The following is a 26,042-nucleotide window of genomic DNA, read 5'->3' as shown; positions in this document are numbered from 1 at the left end:
GCCGTTCAATAGTCATTGAATATTTGAAGCAAGCAACTGCATAAATGCCACGATACTGGCGCAGTCATGGGTTTCTGAAAAATTGCGTTCTGGGTCGACCCATGCAACTCTCCTGCACTAGACGACCTTGTCAATCTAACCATTGCACTCCGCGTTCTCTCATAACGGAGGAACAAGCGCGCCCTTCGGATACGCTGTCGCACCTTCGGTCGTAGGCGTTTAGGATGGGACAGTCCAGCTCCGCTAGGCTCACAGTACCTTCCAAGGGTTTGTGGAAATCCTATTGCCATTTGATGACTTTTTCTGTTATTTGGGACCTGAAATTAAACCTCATATTGGTATTTTCCTCAAGTGGTTTGACCTGAACCAGTAGCAACAACGGATTACTTTCGGTTTTCGCGGAATGGTGATGGTTTGCCAAGACTTTGACTTGGGAGTATTTTTGGGTGTCCGATGTCAGCTTCAGTACCTCCTTTCCATAGGGTCCGAGCGGTACCATGCATTAGATTAACATGCCGCCAAATTTCTCCAAACCCATTTGGTTACAGTCTCGATCACGTTTGGCTCACAAGGGGTATGTTGGCTTTTAAATGTCAAAAGTAGGCAGTCCGAACGTTTCTTGAGGTCTTTATGGTTTCAGGATGATATGAAGGACTCAGGGTTGTCACTCGTTCAAGGGACTTCCGTTCACGACTCCCATATTCATTGTATAGTTATTGTATGGGTTTTGTTGCCACAACAATGTTCGCGGTTTGCGGTCTGCTTTCGGAAGTGCCCTGCAGTCTCAACTTGGTCTGAAGCTGAACGAAGTCATTATGAATCGAAGAGTTAGTGACAGCACTCTGCAGGACGTTCAACGTGTCGAGAAGAAACGGCTCATTACTCTTCTTAGCCATGCGTGTCCGTTTGGTCCTACTGGTCTCTAACGTCCCTCCCGCTGAGGTTACTTGGATATCAGCATCTTAATATGAGCAAATTGCTACCCGATAGCTACGTTTGGAAAGGGTGAATACGTGGTTTTTGTTTGGAAGTGGAAGAAACCCAGTAATTTTTCTTGGAGCTTAGCACGCAACAGCAACAGTGCAAGACCGCCCTGGTTCAAATGTTCTCCGACTTTGGTTGTTGAAGGCTGAGGTACATAGTTGTTAGAACACCTCGTTTAAACATGTGAGCCCACCAGAAACCCTTGATCGTTGTTTACCCGGAAAACAGTTGTACCCTAATAGATACAATCGGAACATCGCTTGTCACTTTAGCGCGTGCTCGAGCCGATCTCAGGGTAAGACGTAACAGCTGACAAACCGAAAAGCCGTTGACCCCAACGACGATGCCCCGACTGCATCCATAAGTCTAGTCCCGAACAAAAACAACCTCCGATTGTCTGCAAAGCATCAGTTCGAGCCAAATCTCCGACGTCCCCATCACAAGAAGGCGTTAGTGGCGGTAATGATCACTCCTGTCATAAGACTCGAAGTAGCTCAGTGGTTAAGGCATAAACTTACTGACCGGAAGGTCCGTGGTTCGAATCCGACCTCGACTGCTCCTGTCTAGGCTTGGATGATCTGGCAGTATCCCAGTCCTCATGCTTCCTTCAGTTGGCATAGCAGCGAGGCACCTAAAGGGTGTTGAATGGTTATTGACTATCATTATTATTACTATTATTAAGACTTGATCCATCCAAACCATGAGTATGAGCACTGCGGGATTCCAGCACCATACTGTACGACGTCTGCCTTATTATTTAGCTACGACAAACAGCTGGTTATCGTATGATCGGAAAGTCAGCGGCTGATTTTACTGATTTTACTGCTTTAACCAGTAATAAAAGCGTATTCAGTTTTCTTGACGAGTGATCTGAACGCCCAAGTTCAACGAAAAGGCCCGGAAGAAGCACAGTTAGGTGAACGGTTCGGGTTCGATTCTCAGCGTGCGAATAACGGGAAATGACTTGTTCACCTATATTCTGAACATCCTCCCTTCCTAGCTAGCACGAACCTTCAGCATCAGCTCTCACACCGAGTTACTCGGAGACTATCACTAGCAAGCCAGTCGTGGATTCAGTTAGATCAAGTGGCTCTCAGTTACCACTGGAGATTCTCAGAGATTTCCTTTCTGGGGTGTGCACCCCGACTTTTATCAGTCCTGCAAGGCCTTTTTATGTGGGATGTTGAATTCTGACCGAAGCGGGTGGGAACACTTATCCGGGATTCAAACAGTGCCACTACTTTGCCACCGTGTCACAGGCGAAACTCTCGGCACTGTGCAAAGCTGTGGTGACCACTTTCAACATCTTCCAACGTCATGACTTCGGAATCTTCCAGTCTATCAGTTAGTAAGCGATCTGCACGCCACTTACGCGGCCCTGGAAGTCGAAGGGGAAAGTGACTCCAAACGAGCGCATGACCAGAGTCCACACAAGTGTTCTCAAACATCTTTTATCGTGTCACAGGCGAAACTCTCGGCACTGTGCAAAGCTGTGGTGACCACTTTCAACATCTTCCAACGTCATGACTTCGGAATCTTCCAGTCTATCAGTTAGTAAGCGATCTGCACGCCACTTACGCGGCCCTGGAAGTCGAAGGGGAAAGTGACTCCAAACGAGCGCATGACCAGAGTCCACACAAGTGTTCTCAAACAAGCGGCGGTAGTTGTTGATCCGCCCTGTCGGCGACTGATGGTGGTGTGACCAATTTAGGTACGCCGCTGGTACTTGTTGGAGGACACCATGTGGCCAAACGACTTCGGCTATTTCGGGAATTAGTACTGCTCAAAAACAGGCTGCGAACAGCACACAGTTAGACAAATCGTTCCTCATTGTCTGTACGTACCGAGTCCAATCAATATCGGCCTTCTAATTGAGTCTCAGATGTGCGAAGTCTACCAACTTGTACATTCAGATATCTGGCAACCACCACGATATCTGAACTTCTAGCTCGCCGCAGTAGAACATTCAGACCCTCGTAAAAACCGTCCTTGGTGGCGTCGGAGCTACAGTCAGTTGGGAAGTAAGCACGCGATAGACATCTACCAACTTCCCACTTGTGAGACTCCTTCACATAGGCTGAAATGACAAGTGAAAGTGAATTAATGGAAATAGCAGTAAAGCGTAACTTTCACTACAACCAGACGAACCATAAAGGGCAATATTAAAAGGTATTCAACCAAGCAATGATCCTTCCGTCCGGTAACTCAGGACAATACCAACCCCTGCACATCCCGCCGCAGCAGCCTCTGCATCACCAGAGGTGGGCAGCCGGAACTGAGTGGAGATTGATAGAACAGTTAGCTCAATCACTGTGCTTGTATCTTGAATTCTTGTGTTTGATACATCAGTGCCAAGCGAGTCCAGTGTGAGAACAAGAGCAGCTTGTTTTCCCACTTGCTTCAGAGTGCGGACATTAAATGCGGCCAGATAGACTGGGCGTCGAAGCCTGTAGATTGATTTCGAGATGTCTGAGGTGATTGGCAGATGATACGCAGGTGTTGCTTGCAAAACCGATGCAAGACATACGGAGTCATCAGTCCTAACTGTTGGGCCTACGATGGGAGAGTTATTAATGGGTTGGGGAGAGGAAGAAGAAAAGGCGTTTAAAAGAGAAAGAAGAGGCGTCAGCAGTAGCTTGTTTTTGCTTACCCACCCTGTTGTATGCTGCAAGTAAGGCTGCCTGGCTGGTGACACCACGCGACGGCCGATGTGGCATGAGTTTATTCATGTGTGCAATCCATGGTTGTATCTGGGATTGAATACGACCAGGACGCCCAGCCCTAGACAGCAGGATGATTAGAGTCCTCAACTAAAGCCTTTGGCTCAAATGGCTTACTGTAAGCCATCGGGGCTTCTTGGGAAATGCGGGTGCATTATTACTTAGAGAAAAAGTCGGCATGTTTTCCAACCCCCAACCTGGAGGACCAGGGGAATGTTGGTCAGACCCCTTACCATTGGTCAACCTGGTGTGAGAGACTGTGGGTGTCGCGCGGACACCTCTAGCGTGGCTCAATGAGTCGTGGTGGTACACAAACCCTTGCACCACGGTATTTTCCCCTCTCCATAACGATTCGCTTTCAACTTGATTCAATACCCTGTTGATCGGTGATAAAATAATCCGTGCTAACAACCTTAGTACTTAACCAACTCAAAGTGAAGTACAGGTTGCCAGTGGCAATGTTCTAGATGTTCTCTTAACCCCCTGTGCAGGTGGACAGGTAACTTCCCATTGCTGACGATGTGGTAGCTTTCTAGGCTCTTTCAGAGGCGCACTCTAAACAAATTTTTGTCAGATCGTTCCCCAAATCACCCTTATTCCGTGCGGACCAACTGAGGTTACCCTAATGCGTCCTCATCACCATTACTGTATGCAGCATTGAGCCCATTTCGTGCTCACATGGTCGGCGGTTTCGTTTGTCTGGATAACTAAGGGTGAGAAGAAATACGTCTAAAAGTGCAATACTCATAGAATAGGTTTAGGAACTCCTGAATAGGATTGTAAGGACTGTAGCCAGAAGGTTGAGCTTACTGAAGTGGACCGACCGGTTTATTTACGAAAACTTGCCAATGACGATAGGATGTTGACACTCCGGAAGGTGTCTGTTGTAACTGTGCTACTAATTTAGATTTTGACGCTCTTTGTTGCCCCAGCATGCATGTCGAACCATCAAGTTGTTCTTAAGAAATACATTCCACCAAGTCCAGTTGTTTTATTAATTGCACACTGCCTCATCGATAAACAACCTAGAAGTTCCGTAACGCGGGATATGATAAGCCACAGTGGAAGAGAGGACATTATTAGAAACGAAATGGAAATGTTCGTTTGGAGGCTGCTTTCTCAACAGTATCTAATCATTGGTTGGAGTTATAATCTCGTCCTCATCCTGGTAGACGGGATCCACTAGTTGTTTTCCTCATGCATGAAAAAGTGACCGGAACTGTAGACTCCAACCAGACTCCACAGCACACAGGTCTCAAGGTTACGTTGCGGAGGCATTCAGCTTGATATACTTAATACTGGATGATTGTTCAAAGTCCGTGGACAGCCCACTTTCACTTCCGTTCTATGCAAGGCCCAGTAGACAGTCCTAATTCTACAAATAAGCCCAAAATTGCGTGAAACTGGTAGCGGAATGTCTTCAGATTTTCCGCAATCCCTCACACCACTTATAAGAAATATCACCATCTGACAAAACGTTATTGAATATCTTCACAGTGAAATGTCGGACAGCATTTTTGCTGCACGCTGCGTCGAAGCATATCCGAATTCTACTGAGTATGAGGGATTCCATCGGGTTTTTGGTTTCTGCATCCATTCAACATTCATACGAATGCAATCGACCTCCCTCGATCTCGGAGTCCTGGCTTACTTGATGAGCTCCAAACAGATCGGAAACCTTAATGAGCTGTCTGTGGATTCTCAGCAACCATCCCTTACTGTCGAATTCTAATCTCTCATGGTGTTAGAGTCAAGGGTTTTGTAGCTAGAGATTATGACGCCGGTTGACCACCACGTATTCGTTTTGAATGTTGCCGAGGCTTCGCAAGCGAGAACTTACTGATCCGAAGGTCCGTGGTTCGATCCCAACTTCTAGGTCTCGACTGCTTCTGTCCAGGCCTGGGCAACCTGATACCATCTCAGCCTTCGTGCTTCCTTCGGGTAGCATGGCAGTCAGGCACTGATAGGGTGTAACAGCTGAGCGATTATTCATTATTATTCTTATCCTCTACATTTGGTTCACATCCTGGTGTTGGTTCTTCCGCAGACTGTCCCCGTGTTTCAGGTTATTTTGCAATTAGAGCAGCTATTCTGAGAGCAAAGCTGGCTTTTTGTAAGCATCGTTCCTCGACTTCCCCTAGAATGAATCCGGGTCACATCCCGTTAGAAAAATACCTGTTGATCATGGAATTATTTTGCCCTGACTTACATAAATCACGGAATTTCCAACCGAGATCTTCAAAAAAGTCGCGTCAGCATGTGATTGTTTCGGTGGATTTAACCACAGATTCGAGACGACAGGCGACTTATCACAAACCAGAACTAGATGTATTTAAATCGAGATCTGTAAGATATGAACAACCGTCACTTGGGCCTTAAAAACCCAAATGGGCTCTTGGGTGAGAGGATGTTTGCATACTAGTGTACTCATTGTCCGGTAGCACGTCACTCAGAAGCAACCTGTTAGCGTGTAGCATGAGAGTTCGGCGATGATTATCACGGTAGTAATAATATTAACACCCGAGATTGTTTTGTTAAATTCACTTTCTTTCATCTCTTGAAAGGAGAAATCACAGTAGTGGTGCCTTTCCTCATTTGTTTGGTTTATGCGAATCGACTGTCACGAAAAGCGGCCGGTGCTTTTGCGCCACCAAATTACCTTTTTATGATATGGTTTCTTCAGCTGAGACGATTTAACTGGATTAATAGCCCAAAAAGTAGCTTTAAAAGTAACACTCTCACTGAGTGAAATAGCTACGTAAGTTAGAAAATGAGGTGAAGCTACACACGAGAGCCTGTCACTTAGTAAGGCTCCTGTAATTACTGTTTGGTTTCAGTGGTAGAATATCTCACCTTGCAACTATCTCCGCTTGCTTTTTTCTAAAATTTACCCAGCCAGTATAGAAATTTGTCGTCCTAGGCAGACGGGCTCGCACGGCAACCTGTTGGACAAATCCAGCTGATGCACCAGTGTCTCGGTCCTACAGTGAACTCGTCGAATTTTCCCATAAAAAGGTGCAGAAGACGTAGGGGACGCTCCATACTTGTTGCAACTCGCAAGAGTATATACATAATATCAATGGTACAAGTTAGGTTCGTCGTGGCTTGATTACAACATCTGAAAACTAACAGAGATAACAACCTTACGTAAAGAAACATTTGCAAACGAAACGAGTGTAATTTGAGCGCCGATCGTCCAGTTGAATTCTCGCTTTGTTTCACACTCAACTATCCCATCCGTACCTGCGACTGTCCCGGTCAACTACCTTTTATAACTTCACCTTTTGTGGTTATTAACGGGGATATACTGGACTTAGATATGTCTGACATTTCTCCGCAATCAAGAATTTACTAAATGATGCAAAAAAAAATTCGTTCAGCTGTAGTACCCTTTCGGTGCCTAACTGCCATGCCACCCGAAGGAAGCACGAGGGCTGGGATACTGCCAGGTTGCCCAAGCCTAGACATGGGAAGTCGAGAGGCAGAGGTCGGGTTCGAACCACTGACCTTCTGATCAGTAAATTTGCGCCCTAACCACTTGGATAATCTCGCCCCCTACTAAATGATGTGAAACAGTATAAGGTAGATTAAATTCCTTGAAATCTAGTTACATTGCATTGTTCCTTCCTTCTCTACATATATTGCTTTCGCTTTACTGGAAATTGGTGAGAGTTAGCTCACTATAAAGATGAAACACACTGATTGTTAAAGTTCTGTCTACTGTCGAATTCTAATCTCTCATGGTGTTAGAGTCAAGGGTTTTGTAGCTAGAGATTATGACGCCGGTTGACCACCACGTATTCGTTTTGAATGTTGCCGAGGCTTCGCAAGCGAGAACTTACTGATCCGAAGGTCCGTGGTTCGATCCCAACTTCTAGGTCTCGACTGCTTCTGTCCAGGCCTGGGCAACCTGATACCATCTCAGCCTTCGTGCTTCCTTCGGGTAGCATGGCAGTCAGGCACTGATAGGGTGTAACAGCTGAGCGATTATTCATTATTATTCTTATCCTCTACATTTGGTTCACATCCTGGTGTTGGTTCTTCCGCAGACTGTCCCCGTGTTTCAGGTTATTTTGCAATTAGAGCAGCTATTCTGAGAGCAAAGCTGGCTTTTAGTAAGCATCGTTCCTCGACTTCCCCTAGAATGAATCCGGGTCACATCCCGTTAGAAAAATACCTGTTGATCATGGAATTATTTTGCCCTGACTTACATAAATCACGGAATTTCCAACCGAGATCTTCAAAAAAGTCGCGTCAGCATGTGATTGTTTCGGTGGATTTAACCACAGATTCGAGACGACAGGCGACTTATCACAAACCAGAACTAGATGTATTTAAATCGAGATCTGTAAGATATGAACAACCGTCACTTGGGCCTTAAAAACCCAAATGGGCTCTTGGGTGAGAGGATGTTTGCATACTAGTGTACTCATTGTCCGGTAGCACGTCACTCAGAAGCAACCTGTTAGCGTGTAGCATGAGAGTTCGGCGATGATTATCACGGTAGTAATAATATTAACACCCGAGATTATTTTGTTAAATTCACTTTCTTTCATCTCTTGAAAGGAGAAATCACAGTAGTGGTGCCTTTCCTCATTTGTTTGGTTTATGCGAATCGACTGTCACGAAAAGCGGCCGGTGCTTTTGCGCCACCAAATTACCTTTTTATGATATGGTTTCTTCAGCTGAGACGATTTAACTGGATTAATAGCCCAAAAAGTAGCTTTAAAAGTAACACTCTCACTGAGTGAAATAGCTACGTAAGTTAGAAAATGAGGTGAAGCTACACACGAGAGCCTGTCACTTAGTAAGGCTCCTGTAATTACTGTTTGGTTTCAGTGGTAGAATATCTCACCTTGCAACTATCTCCGCTTGCTTTTTTCTAAAATTTACCCAGCCAGTATAGAAATTTGTCGTCCTAGGCAGACGGGCTCGCACGGCAACCTGTTGGACAAATCCAGCTGATGCACCAGTGTCTCGGTCCTACAGTGAACTCGTCGAATTTTCCCATAAAAAGGTGCAGAAGACGTAGGGGACGCTCCATACTTGTTGCAACTCGCAAGAGTATATACATAATATCAATGGTACAAGTTAGGTTCGTCGTGGCTTGATTACAACATCTGAAAACTAACAGAGATAACAACCTTACGTAAAGAAACATTTGCAAACGAAACGAGTGTAATTTGAGCGCCGATCGTCCAGTTGAATTCTCGCTTTGTTTCACACTCAACTATCCCATCCGTACCTGCGACTGTCCCGGTCAACTACCTTTTATAACTTCACCTTTTGTGGTTATTAACGGGGATATACTGGACTTAGATGTGTCTGACATTTCTCCGCAATCAAGAATTTACTAAATGATGCAAAAAAAATTCGTTCAGCTGTAGTACCCTTTCGGTGCCTAACTGCCATGCCACCCGAAAGTTGCACGAGGGCTGGGATACCTGCGACTGTCCCGGTCAACTACCTTTTATAACTTCACCTTTTGTGGTTATTAACGGGGATATACTGGACTTAGATATGTCTGACATTTCTCCGCAATCAAGAATTTACTAAATGATGCAAAAAAAATTCGTTCAGCTGTAGTACCCTTTCGGTGCCTAACTGCCATGCCACCCGAAGGAAGCACGAGGGCTGGGATACTGCCAGGTTGCCCAAGCCTAGACATGGGAAGTCGAGAGGCAGAGGTCGGGTTCGAACCACTGACCTTCTGATCAGTAAATTTGCGCCCTAACCACTTGGATAATCTCGCCCCCTACTAAATGATGTGAAACAGTATAAGGTAGATTAAATTCCTTGAAATCTAGTTATATTGCATTGTTCCTTCCTTCTCTACATATATTGCTTTCGCCTTACTGGAAATTGGTGAGAGTTAGCTCACTATAAAGATGAAACACACTGATTGTTAAAGTTCTGTCCAGGATTTCTTAAAATGGATTTCGCAAATCCCACAGCATCTTTATCTAAGGGTGGATTCCAAACTCGTTTGGCCATGATGTTGTCAGGATTATTAGAACAGGACCAAACTCCTCCAGGTTACAACACAGTAATAGTTGGTTTTAGACAGAAAGATTCTTGCGACCATCAGCACCTATGAGGCGACGTCATGCCCTCCCTGTTCACTCACCTTATTGCCTTTTTTGATGGAACCCTTCATCCAGACGTCCGTGGGCACAACAAGCAGTCCCGGATTTTTCGCATTATATATATATATATGTATATATATATTCACAGACGTTTTTAACGCAAACATGTAGACGTAATGGAACTAGGATCAGTTTATTCCCACCTCTAGTCAGTGCTGCCTGGCACTGTCCTGAGGATGACATTAACCGTAGGCCTAATGGAATACTTCCAGGTTGTTCGTTGTCACTTTGGTGGTGTTTGTCGGTAGCTCTTTATAACGGTTCGGTAGTGCTATACTGGAGGGGGCGTGGCATTGCGCCGGAAGCGGCCCCTTCATGATAATCCATTAACTGGTGCCGGTGTCTGTTGTGATAACATCAATTTCAAGCTCGTCGATGACCCGCAACAGGCTTTTGCACGTCCACTCGTGTCATTTTTTACACCTACGCCGGCGCCAAATGCTTGCATGCGCCACCGCCTATAACCATTCTACGGTGCGCAGACGTTCGGTGGATTGACCACTGTTCACCAGTAGATCCGACTTGGATGCCATCCGGCGCTAGTTGGCATACGCTGCTGACTCTACTGTCAAGTTCCACAGACCACATAAGGATTAGGTTGTTCATCAACTAGCATCCCGGAAAAAAATTAGACCGTCGCCTCTTCAACCAGGTGTTATCGATTTGGTGGGATGTGTTAGCTATCATCTTCTTGACGTTGGTGTTGCTGAATAGAACCGACGGATGTAGCCACTCCATTTGATGAAAGGGTTCATGTTTAACGCGATGAGCGTTCACTTTTCGCCTCTCGCCACTTTTCTTAGATGAATTTTAGGGATCAGCCGATTCCAGACTGCCCCTGGTGGTTTCTAATCTGATTAATTTTTTTTACCTACTTACAGACATTGAAAAAACAACCCGTTTTGGTCCTGTCAGCAAAAGGCAAGTTTCATACCCATAGTATGGCGCTGCTTATAGTAAAGCTTTATGGGCGTTATGTCCTGATGACAGAATTCCGTTTCGTGCAAAAAAACTAAAAAAGTCTGGTTTGGCGGAAAACGGTGGGCTATTTCGCCTTAGATAGGCATACCGGGAAACAGCTGTGGAGAGCGGCGGCAAAGGGGGCCCCATTGCATACGAAAAGTTTTGTTTGGTAGACTCTATTAGTAAATTCACCGGACTTACAGGGACTTCTCTTTAAGATGCTTTCGCACTATCGTTTTTGAAAGATTTATTTTCTGTTTTAATGACTTTAATTTATTAAATTAACTTAACTATCGTACCTCAAGAGTTTAGATGCTTATTCGGGAAGTCGAATTCGCTCCACTGCCACCCGCGATTATGTGGATTTTTTCAAATGGATTATACCATAACATCATAACACAAGTGAACCGTATATCCAACGGTGACATTTCTTGATTTAGTTGTGGGGTTTGCGGAGTATGTATTGTTCAGATTCATATCGCTCTCATTTTAACAGTCGTCCTCCTAGTACGAAGTAATTATTCTGGGGAGTCCACACCAAAGGTGCTCGTCAATAGTGGATATCCTATAACTGTTCCAGGACTTGAACTACGGTCATCTGACACGCGAAGCGAACGTGTAGTGGAATTGACTCCTAGCGGATTATGTTTTGCTTAGCTGATTTTTCGTTTTATTAGTTCTGCCTAAGCCAACGCGTCCTGTTTCACTTCCAGATCATGCACAGACCTTCCATGTTGCTTGCTGTTCCTACTTTTTCTCGTCGGATTTGTAATCGTTACGCTTTGGAGTAAGTGCTGTATTGATTCCTTTTCCACGTGTCTTTTCATTTCGTACAGTCCACTTAGTCCTATCCATGTACCTTCATCTCCTTTGTTTTCGTTATTTCCTGTCTCCGGAAGAACTCCACTGTTGTTTTACTGAAACAATAGCCCCAAAACAGCAAATGGACAGATTATGTGGCCTGTGTTTGGTGACCCTCTCTAAAGTACATATTCCTCGACTCAATAATCTTCGATTTTTCCACTCGGTCACCCGGGCCTGTATTTGTGTTCGGGATGTCAGCTTGCGTACACACAAACAAGCTAGTAACAAACTTGTGACGTGCATTTGTGTATGCTCACAGTAGAACTATTCGATGGACATCCTATATGCTGCGGGCATATGATGGCTGTGATGACTTGGAGAACAACAATAGACTGGCTTTTCTGTGAGTATAAGGTCGATCGGCAATTCGGTATTTATAGTGGGGTCTTTAGTAAGGTAGAACTGTAAAAAACACAACCTGGTCGACTTGCAAACACAACACTGCATCTTGATTATGACCATGTATGCTATCTCTCTGTCTATCGGCCGACGTGCCTGTGCCAGTCTAACGGGTTAGCTTTTCTATTGACTCAACCGCATGGAGGAAGGGTATTAGGCGCGAATCGTGTTGGCTTCTCATGCAGTTTGGACTGACATTTTCCTGGCATTCTATGGAGCGACGAGGGTAGCAGAACGGTTGGTGTTGAAAGGATTGATTCAATGCATCATGTACGACACGGAAATCCGTGTGCGTAAGCGCTAATTGTTTCACTCACAACCCATGACGTACTTAGAAATAACCTATCCTTTTGAATACGATCACCTTTCTGACAAAGCCGGATTCGTTGAGTTTCTTCGACCTTTACTGTGGATAACAAATTGTAGCAGTAACAGTCGCACAACGGAGAGAACAAAATTAAATTCTGTTTGTGTATGTTATGAGTGGACGCTCTCAACCATGGGGGCGAGATGGCCCAAGTGGTAAGCATGTACGACACGGAAATCCGTGTGCGTAAGCGCTAATTGTTTCACTCACAACCCATGACGTACTTAGAAATAACCTATCCTTTTGAATACGATCACCTTTCTGACAAAGCCGGATTCGTTGAGTTTCTTCGACCTTTACTGTGGATAACAAATTGTAGCAACAGCTGACCCACTCAACCCTGCACTGACGATGTCACCTCGATTGGTGATGAAACGTTTGCGATCCAACTGCCAAGCTCGGCGAACAGACCCAACAACCGAACGCTTTCTTTCTTCTTTCTTCTCAACCATTGATTCGTTTTTGGTACCCGAAACACCCTTTTATATTGACTCTCTTATTTCAGGTTTTGCAATGGGTGATTACCGTCGTGTTGTTTACCCGACGAATTCCAAGGGTCAGGTTTGTGGGAGAGATGTTCCGTAAGTTCTTGTGCATATGCTGTTTACTGTTGTCTTCGGTTGAACTAGCTGACGAACCCGATGTAGGTCTCCACAGACATTACAACAACCGTGTTGTCACTATTATAACTCTTGTTCCGTTTCGATCTGGATACTACTGATATAAACGAAGCAAACAGTACATCAACATGATGTGGCCGACTATCATGTGTGTTAGCTTCTTCAACCAATCCACTCAGGATCTCTCAAAATCCTTCCACAATGAACGCCGACGGACCGCCCGAAACGGTCGTTCCATGCCGGCTGATGATGCAGTGTTGTAACTCGAAGATTTTCCTGGGAGCTTAAATAAGCCTTCATACGATGTCAACATTTCATTTTTTAATCTTCGAAAAGAAACTGCCTGGCCGTTGACCTTGTTACACATTTCTCCCGGCTATTACTGTGAAAGTGGCGGTCACCCATTGTACGAAAAGCGTACAAGGAATTGAACGGGCCTAAAGAAAATTGTCACTATGAAGAAATGGTCACTGAAGAGTGGTCTCACTGTGAGACAGTTTCTGTTCCTTAGTTCTCTAACTGATGTGTAAGATGTATATCACCTCAAGAATATCGAAAATCTACACAGATAGGTGTTTGCTCCCGCTTCTGAAGGTTTGTAGTAAGAGCGTAGGTGACGCTTCATCATTTAAAAAGAACTAGATCTTGAGCCATCTTACGTTATCTATAATTCGTTTACGGTGCTTCGGTTCGATAGACCGGTCTCGTTTGTATGTAGTACAATGTGGGGTAAACATAAACAGCGCCACTCACTTGGGTCGAATCAAGACTCAGAAGTGTTTTGAGGAGAAAAGCAGCGTGTGCTAATTAGCTGAACTTGGTACCAGTCCTTTTCAGCGTTCCGCTATATGATATGGAGCAGAAAACAATTTTTTGCACCCGTGATTCGGACACAGACCTTTCGTGTTCAGCTCATTGCTTTTGTCCGCCACACCATCGATGGACTCGTGTGATTTGAGGTATTGTTTCCTTCGCTTTCTCACTGGTCCTTACGTATGTCATTCACGTTTTTATACCAATCATGTTCATGTGTTGTTCACCGTCTTTTTAGTGGCAGGCCATTCCTGTATTTCTTCGACCTGTCACTCTGTTTGAGGATGGCCCCGGTCGCCGTCTTTACCGGATGCCCAACACCCCAAGTAAGCCGTTTGTGCTAACCTTATATGGATTGCTATTTCAGGTAGTTCTGTCCTATTAGTAATTTTTTCGTATTACCCTCTCATTTCTTGTTCAGGTTTGCGTGTCTTCTTGCCCGGACTACTACTGGTCATGGAAATCTCCGTATAATACTCCGAACCCACTATCAGCTCGTGAGCTCATGATCTGTTTGGACGGAAAAAATGCTACGGATCCGGAATTTTTCCATGTGGTAAATGACCATGAAGTTAGCCCTATCATGGCATGTAAAAAAATCATTCCTAAACACATTTCCGCATCATCATTGCCATCATCGTGAATAACTCAGCTTTGATAGTTTACTACCGTACTGCCACAAAGTCCACTAGTTTCTCTTTAAATCCTCAAGGTGGGGGAAAATAATACAGGGAATGCACCCGATTCCGGTCTCTGCAACTATTCCGAGGTGTCCATACCTCCTAATTCTCAGTCAGATAATCTTGGCAAAGCTGAAAGCACAGACTCCATTGATGCCGGATAGTTTCGAGTCAAGAGCAGGGGGGCTCATGGGGACCCCATTCTACAAGGTTAGGCTCTCGTGACTCTTTTTATCTCCACACCATTCTCCCAACTCACACGTTTTCCACCCCATCGTTTGCCTCGTTTCGAAGGAAGCTTAGAGAACAATGCTGCCCTAAGTAGACGAAGATTCGGCATGCGCGGCACATTGCACCGGGATTTTGAGGACCCTCCGGTTTCCACCTCACTTTGACGGTGACAATTCGAACAAAAAAGGAGTAGGTTTTCGCCGGATATCATTTTTTGTAGGGTAGCTCGCTTCCAGACGGACCGGATTGTGTGCAAGAAGTTGTGGTCTCGGGTTAGCTCAGTGGTTAGGGCGTAAGATTACTTAGCGGAAAGTCAGTGGTTCGAACCCATCCACGGCATCTCGACTGCTTGGCACTATCCCAGCCTTCGTGCTTCCTTCTGGTGGCATGACAGCCAGGTACCGAAAGGGTGTTACAACTTAGCGACTAGTATTATTATTATTCTTACCCATGGGTATTCCTTGGTGGAGAAGCTTGATTGGAATGGCCGTCGAAATGCCAAGGTTTTGGGCAGCTTCTATATATGGAACTTCTGTAACAGTTTATGGAGTGTGAACAGGTGGTCTACCTTGCTGAAATCCCGGTTGTTGCTCATGGACCAAGGTTTGGTGTGCCGTCTTGAGACGGCGATGAACCAGTGACGCTAAAAGCCCTAGTAAAGTTTTTTTGGGAGTCGGGTTTTCATTTTCGCCGTGAGTACCATTATTTAATGACCAGTGCTACTACCAATTTGTTCGGAGTTTCTGTGGACGTGTTTCTTCTTGATGGATACTAATAAGTGGAGGAGTTTGGCAATCGTCCGCCTTGAATGGAACGGACGGAAGGTCGCCGAGGCTAATAACAAAGGTATACAACCCTTGTGTTTCTTCGATTGGAGATGACTCCCTATTCGCATTCAACGTTTCTGGGTAGGCTGGCAGCCCGAATGAGAAGTGGCGGATAGCCAACTGAATAATTACCCAACGGCTCAACTGTTCTTTTTCTATGGATATTAGGGAGCCTGTCGTCCTTGACAGTTTCACCGACGAGTGAGATCCAAGCTCCTACTGTTCGAATCAAATGGAAGAGCCGGAGGCTATTCCCAGCCTTTTTCGCTCTTTCATTTCGTCGGCCTTCTGGATTTACCAGACTTTCTGGTCTGCACGTATGTTCAGGTTTACCCGGCATCGGATGACGCGCCTAGCTGGTTTGTAACTAATACCGAAGGGCATCTATCTACAGGTCACCAAAGCCACAATCTTATCAGTAATCTGACGTTTGAAAAAGCTGGCTTGATTGTGCCGCAAACAGAAGTTACGGCACCGCGTATGGACTCAGTCAGCTCTCGGGCGTTAGAGAGGACAAGTTTGACAGATATCTTTCATTTCAGTGTCCATGAGCCTCTCAGCGGCCAAGTGAAGTGTGTGCATTTTGTGTAGACGTGAAAAGTGTGATGAAACGTGACAGCAGGGGATTGGTATCCTCACCATTTTACCGGAAGCATTAGCATGTAGCGAGCGATCCTCGTCAGTAATTGAGTCTTACCTGTTGGGCAACATAAGGCCAGAGGACTTCCACTTTTCCGTGAGTTTGAACTGGAAAGGAGCAAGCTGTTGCCAACGCATCTCTTCAGTAGGCATATAGGACGAACACTCAGTTGAAACTCATCAGCTTTTAACCTATCTACGTGCGCTGTACTATCACCTGTGGTATTTGGACTTTCAGCTCGTAAAGGGCATTTACACCGTAGTAGACAGATCCAGAGTTGCAAGGTACAGTAGGCAAGGACTGGTTAAGCTCCGAGATCTGCAAGCGTTGCCGGACAGAAGATGTCAGCGGGAATGGGTGTTCTTTGTCGATTGGTGTACAACACACGGACATCAACATACCCAATCACAGTGACCTCTACGTCACCAGAAGTGCACAGCCACAAACTTGAAGGGATTGGGGAGACAATTAGTTCAACTATGGGACTTGAGTCCAAGCCGGATGGCCTGTTTCGTTGCTCAGGTAATCCAAAGCGCGAGCAGGAGCGGCAGGGTTTGAGAAAAGGAACAGTACTTGAAAGTATATAAAGACGTTTTCAGCAGTTTAGCTTACTCACCTTGCTGTATGCAGAAATTAGGGTGACCAAGCGCTGGCCGGTGTGGCATAATACTATCTCTGAGATGGCTACGCTTCTCAGGTGTCCAGTAGCAATGGGGAAATGCGTATGGTTATCCTTTCCTGTCTATTCCTTTTTCAGTAACGCTCTTACTGAGGAATTTTCATAGAAGTAAATATCACACGTAATAACCCAGTTCATTCAGATTCACACCAGATACACATTACTCAAACAACACCAACCGTTTGTGTCACTAAAGAGCCTTAGTATACCAACTGTGACCATGTTGGGGTTCCGTTTCGAAAAGCCCATGGTTGCTAGGGCGACCAACATCCATTCTGCTATCTCTCAGACACCTCTGATGAATGAAGCGAAGATTATGCAACGTGGCAGCGTTACCTTATGACTGTGGAACATAATCATATGGGGATCACTTATGTTTTCTTTTTTTTAACGGGGTAGGGCGTTAGCAATTCCAAAACAATTTGAGGGTTTTTTTGAAGCCATTTAATACTTGGTGATTTGATGAATTTGCACTAATTGCTTTGGTTCTTACATGTGGTCCGCATATGAGCTTTTCGATTGCCCCTGGGTCGGTGGGGAATGTTTACGTTGTTAGATGGCACATAGTGTGGAGCTTGTGACAGCGTTGTTTGCTAACCATCAAGTAGCGCCATCTGCCAGACTAGGACTTCCGAAACTCAGACTATGAATGAACTGGGATATCGGTGCTCTCTCACATTACTCACACGGTTACTCGTGCATTCTTGGCTGTCAAGTGTTGTGAAGTCCCGATACATACATGTTTGCTGGAAGAACCCAGCGGAACTGGATGTCTACTTGGGAGATTGAACGAACTTTCCATTATGTATATTACTAGGAGTGTTACATCCGCAACACCCTGCCTTCCAGTAACCGACAGGTTGTATTTGGCCCCAGGACTGTTTGGAGTAAGTACGTTGTGTTTATTCAGCCGCACCTCAAGCTCAATGTCACTGACTATTTGCAGGAGCAGTTGTTCCGGCTGTCTATCATACAAACCCAACGCTTTGTTCCATATTGCCTCTGTCCAGTCTCCAATGACACTGACAAAACTCATAAGTTTCGTACGGACTAATCTTTTAACCGAAAATCAACAAACCACTCCTAATGCTGAGGATGGACATGCGCATCGGTACTTACTCTGTACATTGCTTTGGGCGACTTGACAGTAGACTAACCATTTGCACCCGAATGTACGAGAAAATCTTGAATGTCTGGTATTGCGGCTGTTCGCTCATCAGTCTCACTGTGGTTCGAGAGCCATGTGTACAATATCAAAAATCGATTGTCGACGCAGTGGCTAGGCGCAGTTTGATCATATATCCATGTGCACGTGTGCATATGTAGATTTCTCGTTCTATCGTTTGTCAACAGAAGCACGGTCTGTACAGCTTGGAGTGTTGTTTTTTCTGAGTTTCATTACGTCCCTAGAGTACATCGATTTTGTCTTCCCGTTCCACAGCCCATCGACGACTTGGTTCGAACTCGCAAGTGTGCACCGTACACATTCAATTCAAAACCAGGTAGGTCTTCAGTCATTCTTCATTCTAATGGAATCCTGTTTCTTCATTCGACAAGCCTTTTGCCTTTCCTGTTCGTCAGAATGTCATTGGCGCGAATGAACTGTCCAAATGCACCACATATATGACCTTTTGTGTGTTGATGTGCTTCCACTCCCGGAATCTTCACATTAGTACTTCTCTCATTGATATGAATAACACAGTGGTCTTTTTGAGCAGCACCTTCATAACCGGAGTAGTTTTGCTCCTTTGTTTTTTATCCTTTACGAAGACAGAAAGTCCCAAACGACTTGAAAATAAACACTTGAAGAAGCATTTTGTCAGAACGTATCCCCCCAGACCAATGAAACGTCAACTCTCCGAATGGTCACCACTATTTTACGATGCATGATTGTTTCACTTTGTTGTCAAAACGTCGTATCCTATCCACTTATGCCGTATGTTAGTTTATTTGAGCAAATACAATGAAAACAAACAGTGGACGAGGGAGGGGGCCTAGGGCTCGCTTACCACAAACGTACGCGCTACCCACATCTTCAATAATAATCGATCTCGATTAGCCGCCATAGCTTTCGATGTCTTCAGTCTAGGGTAAGGATTACACGGGTCTCATCATGAAAGGTGAACAATACCACATGTACCCAAGCTTCTTGTAGAACCTTTCATTCCCTTCAGAGACTTCACGTACTATCGCCATCTAGGTTCTCGCCAATCCAAAATAAGCAAGAGGAACAATACTGGTCTTGGCAAGGCGTAGCTCAGCATGATTTATCATATGATCAACCCATTTTAGCTCGCAGTGTCGAGTACACTGTTTGGTACCTTTTACCTCACCGAAATCCCGTTTCCTGGCCACTACAAATTAGCTGATTCCAGCTACTATTCTGAAACGTCGATGGTCAAAGCTGTGGAGATGTTTCATCCTTCACCCGAAGTCTCCAAGTCTCATAGCCATGCAACAATGCACGCCTCACTTGAGATCCAACGACATAACCTCTTTAAACCCCGATTGGCGCAACTTGGTGGATCCAATTCCGACATCTAACGTTCGCGAGTTAACTTCGTCTGTCATAGTACCGTCAGAGCTAATGCAACTTCTGACATACGTACAGCGTTCCTCAACTTCTAGTTCACTTTTAATTTTTATAGACATGTTCAGGCACTCTATCGTCCGCAGCTTGAACTTGAACCTTGTGTTCGTGAAGCACATGCCGAAGGATTGGATGATCGTGGTCAGCTTTTTTAGCACTGCTTGAGCTTCACGCCCTCTTCTAAAAATCCAAGAGAATTTCGTCTGCTTGTTACAGGTTGGAAAGATTTGAACGTGGGGGTTTCGGAGACCCTCGATAGTTGTCCTCTGTATCTCACCATGTGGCCAAATTACACAAAGCTTGAGAGATCAGACACCGTTGTCGGTCACTGCTGTTATAAGGACTCTTTAGGAGAGGATCCCATATGCTCTCACTTGCCCACAAATGTGAATGCAAAGAGGATATGATGTAAATGATTACTCACCCGGTTGCACAAGCGTGTTCAGAGTAACGAGTCGAACGCACTAATAAATTCAAGGAAAACCAGTATTGTAGACATGGTCTAACATTTGACGGATTATGATTATGGGGTCCTTACAACCCCTTCCTGGCCGGAATCCTGTGTTTTGTTCTCAGGTCACGTTTTCAAGATGAATGGTGCATAGAGTCCGGTTACGGTGGGGGTTAAGTTAATTTCTTTTTAATTACCACTTTCACTGCGAGCGCCTCTTCTGAAAATGAACACTATTGATGACTCAGTCCGGTGATATGGGACGGTCTATTTTTCCCAGGTAAGGGCAAATAATTTAGACAAGCTTCAGCTGAGTGTCTCTTCTCCATTCGTAAACGGAGTTGGTGGTATTGACTAACGTGCTCGTTCGCATATCAATTGGGTTTTGACGGAGACCCACCTGGAGCCCAGTTAAATCTCTTGTTTATGGTGTTCGTCAGTGGCTCGGTAACAATTGGGGGAGAAAAACCATTCGCGTATTTCCGAAGCCGTAAAAGATTGTCATTTCCCTCTCCAGAGATTCGCAGAGGGTAAGAAATCCGACTGATCAATAGCAGTTGGCCAGTTAAACTACTGTTGAACGACTTTTAGACGGCCGCATCTGTCGGGAACTGTCAAGGATAAAGTCTTTTGGCTGTCGTGGACAAGCTGGTGTTATGTTGAATCTATGCGTGTCGAAATTCCGAGCTCGTATCCTCTAAGCATAGTCTTCTATCACGGTGCTCCGTAGCTTTATAATGTTCATCTAGAACTGAGTGATTTAGTCGTTTACTGAACTGGGTTTATTTTCGTACTGAATGTTCCTGTGAATAGACTGTTTTCTTGGTCCATACACGTGAATTCGGTTTTACCATTTATTGAAATACTTTGAGCAAAGCAGGAAGCGGTTTCATAAATACCTGTGGGGATAATCTCGACGCCAATGATGTTTTAGTTGGTCGCCGCCTTTGCCAGAACCCATTATATCCTTCTTCGAGAAAGCGCGCCTGACCAGAGTAGTATCTGGAAACCGTAGCATGGATAGCTTGGTTGTACCCGTCCCGGCTGCATTCACTGATGATAGGAAGGACAGCGAGGGATCAATCGCTTACCACAGGCGATGGCCTAATGGGTTAGTTGATTTTGAATTGTTGAAGCTCTCTGAATCAATGTATAGTTAGACAGTTGTGTATTGGTGGCGATACGGGAGAGTCAATGATTGCGGCGAAGTTACCTTTGTGGGTATTGTGACCATCAATTGGTCGCCTCTCGGAGATCTTGGCAAAACAACTGTATTGACCAGCTTAGGCTTCTGTGCTTCGCAGTCAGGTCCCATACTAACCGCCTTCTAGTCCCCGCTGTGACGTGCACGCAGGGTGTAAACCCACATACATGGATTCCTTTTTTGTTTTGTGGATTTTGAACGGTTCATTTCGGTCATTTCATTTTGTTCTGTTAAACATTAAGTACTCAGACCACCGTCACTTATCCGTGGTAACCTTGGGAAACCCACACATACTCTAGCAACTCCGCATAGGTATTCTTCGACCACGCTGCTACTTTCTCCATCGTCCTTTTCACCGACGAATATGCGAATAACCCTTGTTTGCTTGATACGATTCACTCGTTTTCCGTTGGAATCCTGTTCTTGGCCACTCGTGGATCAATAGAGTTTTTTTGTTCTTTTTTTGTGTGCTGTGTAATGAACTTTTTTGGGCGAAACTCAGGGCCGTTCACCCGTGATCCTTGTATCTATTCCCGTCTTCTGCACCCGGTAAAAGCGAACTGTTACGGAATTTGATTTGCACACTCGTAGTGGTGAAAAATGATGTCTTCTCGTTCCAGTTTTTGGTCGGTGCATGCCAAGTCAAATTAATCGCTTGTTGTCCAATGGGACGGGAAAAATTTACGACAGCGCAGGACAACAGATAGTCTTAACTGATTCACAGGATAAACGTGTCAGCGGCGTTTCTGTGGTCCGTGGACGCGAGTAAGTTTGCATAAAGTCTTCATTCTTCTCACGAACTCTTCGTTACCGTTTCGATGCATGTCCACTTTGTGCCGTTGTCGTTTAGGAGCCCATGTTAAATAGACGGCTGTTTTTGACATGATCCATGTACTGGGACTTTGGTTTACTCATTGTGAACGCTTTTTAGCATGGCCTGTTTCAGTATCCCATGTTATAATACTTTCATCCGTATGTAAAACAACGGTTATTTTCTCTTGACTGCACTTGCATTCTCAGATGGGACAAAGTGATTTGTCAGGTGTGCTTGTGTTTAGTAGGATGCCACAGCTATTATGGGTCATGGCCTTGCGAAGGTCCGTCATACTACAGTTAGCAGCCCTCACTCTCAAAAATCATTACTTATCCTTGCACGGGAACAACAGTACCATTCAGCCTTTCAAACATAAGCTGTAGTGCTTGAAGGGAGGTCGCTTGCGCAGTACTCTCTCTGAATCAGATTATTTTCGGAAATTTGGAACTTACAGTAAACAGCTGCGCGAGACTCTTTTTGAGGGCTTCCGGATGCGGTTGGGTTAGATTGGATGCTGCCTTGACAATTGATGCGTCGACTAGTGGACTGGTATCCATGGATCTCACGCGAGTGCCTTCTCCGGAATCTGTGATCGAGCATATCTGACGAGATGTCGAATTGATGTTGCTGATGTCTACTTGAATTTGGAACATCTGTCATGTCGATATCCGATACCCTGCCACCAGGTTGTGTTTTGGGTACTTGACAAAATATAACTCTTTTTGAGCCTCAAGAGCTGCACAAGAATTGGATAATCACTTACTGAGACTACGTTAGCTTTGCGTAGAAGTGTCGTCCACATAACAGGACTTGAAGAATGAATTATTTTGATGTGTTGTTCGGGTTTTTCAGTAGCGCTGGTAAATGCAAGAATTATTTGTTCCTAGCTGATTTCTACTCCACTCGTCTTTTTTACTTTTGACCACCACACGGACTCAGTCTTCGCTCACCATACCACCATAATTCCAAACCATAGCTGTTACATTTCTGGTTTGTGACCACGTTAGTCCTCATAGGTACAATTAAATACCAATCTGTACTTCCACCCGCAGCACCATCATGCACCTGACCGATGCCTTTGAGAAAATTGCGTCCGACTTGGCTGTCAGCTGGCCAACAATTTTGATGTGAGTTTTGAATCGCACTGGCTGTCATGTTTGTGTACATGTGGTTGACTGGGTTACCGGTTCAGCGTTTATGTTAAGTTTCCCGATAAACCATATCCGTGTATTTGCCGTACCGTATTTGATGTACCTATTCGGATATGACTAACAGTTGCACACCGAGCGTTGACTACTAACACACCATAGGGACTGTCTGTTGTAGTCATTGCTTGCCATTAGCTATTCTCACATGGCTTAGTTAATCCTTCGTTCCTTCATTGTTTCCACTGCATGTGACTTGTGTGAGAAGTCCCTGTTGCGTGTAAATTGTGAGTGCATGGGTGATAGAGCTGATTTTTTCCTAATCAGTAGTATTAACCGAATGTCAACGTTTAGGATAACACTTTGTGTACCCTTATCTGTATCATTATTTCATCTCCTGCCGGTTTGGACACTAATAGGTTGTCAGAGTTTGCCCTTGTACCCCTATCAACAGTTTTTCCAAGATATCCTAGTAGTTTAAACACGTTGACATGCACGCCCAACGTTTAGTTATCGACGGATTCCGATCTAACAGCGCTTTCGACTTGTGACTACCAGAAAAACACCACTACGTGGGTTGTGCTCTGTGGCATTTGAGGTTTGTGCCAAATGAAAGTAGCACTTTCGAACGTCCAGTTGCCAGTTCTCCGTACACGAGGTGCGGAACAATGCATTTGTTCGTGTGTGTGTCTGAAGGACTGGCTCTTGATGGCCAAGTTTGCCGTCTTTCGAACAGGTCTTTTTAACAATACACAGTGAATTACTCCTTTTCTGCAACCGATGTTGTATTTCTTGTTCATTGGCGCTAGTTTGTCTTTCCTGGACCATTTATCTAGTTTGTTGTGTTATCTGAGTCGCTTTATCTCCATCGACAAGAAGCTCACTACTTTGCCATTTTTCTGTACTTTTATACTTTACGTTTTAATACGTTACACTGAAAGAATTAGTTCATTGGTTTTTCAAAACTGTTTCGCACTACACAACTATTTACGATGGACGTTGGCGGTAGTAATAACGTTATGTTGTCCCAATTCAACGTCCGTCACTAGGAAACTACAGCATTTCCGTTCCTGATTTTTTCTTCAATATTTTGCCCGTGCTCCGCGTTTATTTAACCCAAAAACAGGCACTTACACCACCACGTAGCTCCATATCTACAGAATTTTCGATTAAAATCCTTCTTCCTGGTCAGAACCTATAGGTTTAAGCAATCCACCTTATGCGCTCTTTGGTTGGTCCACCAATCCGTCAGTGTTCATTGGTGATCGTAGGGTAGCACACGTGTCTCGCGTTGGATAACCGGATTTCAAGCCCAGGTTTGTGCAAAATAGGAGCGAAATTCAATTCCATAATTCCTTATTCGGTCTAGACTAATCAAAGCAGCTGCGCTCGACCAGGAAGTACTGTGTCATAATTCTTCGGTTTAATTGTTGTGTGGTGGGATTTGCATTCGGCGTGGTATTCGCTGTCCGTGTTGTGATCATATCCTTATATGGAACGCTTAATGCCTGCTTGATGTGTCGGTAAACGATGAGCTTCCCGTTTTTTCCCATTTGACCATCATGTGTATATCATGTTCCGCTTACCTCACTTATACAAAATTTCTCATCTTTTTCCTCCACCATCAAGTTGTCTGTCTGTCAGCATCGTGCTTTCATTTGTTTGGATCGTTACGTTACGCTGTTGTGCTGGTGTAATGGTCTGGTCCAGCCTCATCCTCTTTGTGCTGTTGTTCACTGCATGTAAGTTGTTATTCATTCTTTCAACCTGTCAGTCAGGCTTGGTTTTGCTTCTAATCTCTCTCACTTGAAACGTCAGGTGTTCCTGACAGTCACAGCACTCTTTGTAGCCAACTACTCTCCGAAACCACCAATCTACGCTTTCCCAATCTCTTTTCTATGCTACGCTACCAAAATTTCCTTCCAGAAACGCCCCCATCATCTGGTATGCTAGTACTTCCCATTGGTGAATGTGAATTTTCCATTGGAGTGACATTGGTTGACAAACTTCCCTAGTACAGCCTTCAAGACACGGCTGACTTACCGCTGACCTTAACGTGTGAACTCACGAACACAACCAACAAACAAACCGCTACAGAGCATTATTTTTGTACAGTACTCCCGCCCTAAAAGACTTCACAACTTCAGCGTATTCAGAAAAGCTTGAATCATTCACAGTAAAAGTCTATAACAACAACGGATTCAAGTGTCTCCCGTGGATGCTGTTCATATTTGAATGACATTTAGAATGTAGCCTTTAAACAAAGGTAGCATGTTCTTTCTTATCATCATCGACAACATTACATCAATGTTCAACACTGATGCTTCGCTGACGTATAACCATGATTTAGTTAAAAGTCGTATTGCGAAGAACTGCATAAGAGTGGACGGCGAAGGGACTAGTGCCAGCTTAATACAATCGTTCCGAGGTGCCTACACCTCCAGAGACTCATTCAGACAATCTGGACAGAAACTGACAAGAAGAACACGGCTGACATCCGTTGACAGCCGTATCCTGGAGCGTCTCCAACCGGACGCAATGGGGATCACGCGGTCTCCATGTTGGAAGGTGAGTAGCACCGAAAGCACCCTCTGCCAGGTTAAGGGTTGGCCACCCCTCTGCTTCCGCCACCCTGAGTTGGGCATAGAAAACATATCTCTCTTCGGCGAACGATAGTTTGGAATACACAGCTTTTGGTGTTGGACATATTATTCAATAGAAGTTCCCGTTGCACAACCGAAAACTCGCTTTCAAATTGCCTCGTTGCGGATTCGCCAACACCAACCAACACGAATTATGGTTTTGCGACAACGATTGTGGAACACCTGAAGACATCCCAGTTCCGCCGCTCTAACAGGCCAAGTCTCACAGCCATAAGACCACATAGCCCGCACTTTAGCCTGAT

The 26,042-nt window shown here is 44.8% G+C and overlaps 2 protein-coding genes across 2 annotated transcripts in view; one reads left to right on the top strand and one right to left on the bottom strand.

Moving 5' to 3' along the window:
- Positions 1 to 177: 177 nt before the first annotated feature.
- Positions 178 to 26,042, top strand: part of T265_06459 (hypothetical protein) — a gene marked incomplete at both ends in the record, with an annotated part of 75,165 nt that continues 49,300 nt past the window's right edge. The window contains 10 exons of the mRNA XM_009171727.1: positions 178 to 267; positions 10,732 to 10,771; positions 11,527 to 11,600; positions 12,949 to 13,024; positions 14,115 to 14,202; positions 14,298 to 14,432; positions 18,375 to 18,435; positions 21,799 to 21,943; positions 23,045 to 23,119; positions 24,767 to 24,879. Of these exons, the coding sequence (XP_009169991.1) occupies positions 225 to 267; positions 10,732 to 10,771; positions 11,527 to 11,600; positions 12,949 to 13,024; positions 14,115 to 14,202; positions 14,298 to 14,432; positions 18,375 to 18,435; positions 21,799 to 21,943; positions 23,045 to 23,119; positions 24,767 to 24,879 (850 nt within the window). The remainder of the gene's footprint in view (positions 268 to 10,731; positions 10,772 to 11,526; positions 11,601 to 12,948; positions 13,025 to 14,114; positions 14,203 to 14,297; positions 14,433 to 18,374; positions 18,436 to 21,798; positions 21,944 to 23,044; positions 23,120 to 24,766; positions 24,880 to 26,042) is intronic.
- T265_06458 (hypothetical protein) lies at positions 17,616 to 17,969 on the bottom strand (the record flags this gene model as incomplete). Its single annotated transcript, XM_009171726.1, has 1 exon — positions 17,616 to 17,969. One exon carries the CDS (start codon positions 17,967 to 17,969, stop codon positions 17,616 to 17,618), a length of 354 nt encoding a protein of 117 aa, XP_009169990.1.

Source organism: Opisthorchis viverrini (genome assembly GCF_000715545.1).
Source record: "Opisthorchis viverrini unplaced genomic scaffold opera_v5_137, whole genome shotgun sequence".
In the NCBI taxonomy this organism is placed as follows: Eukaryota; Metazoa; Platyhelminthes; class Trematoda; order Opisthorchiida; family Opisthorchiidae; genus Opisthorchis; species Opisthorchis viverrini.
Note: the sequence above shows the minus strand (reverse complement) of the source record. Positions and strands in the feature narration are given on the sequence as shown.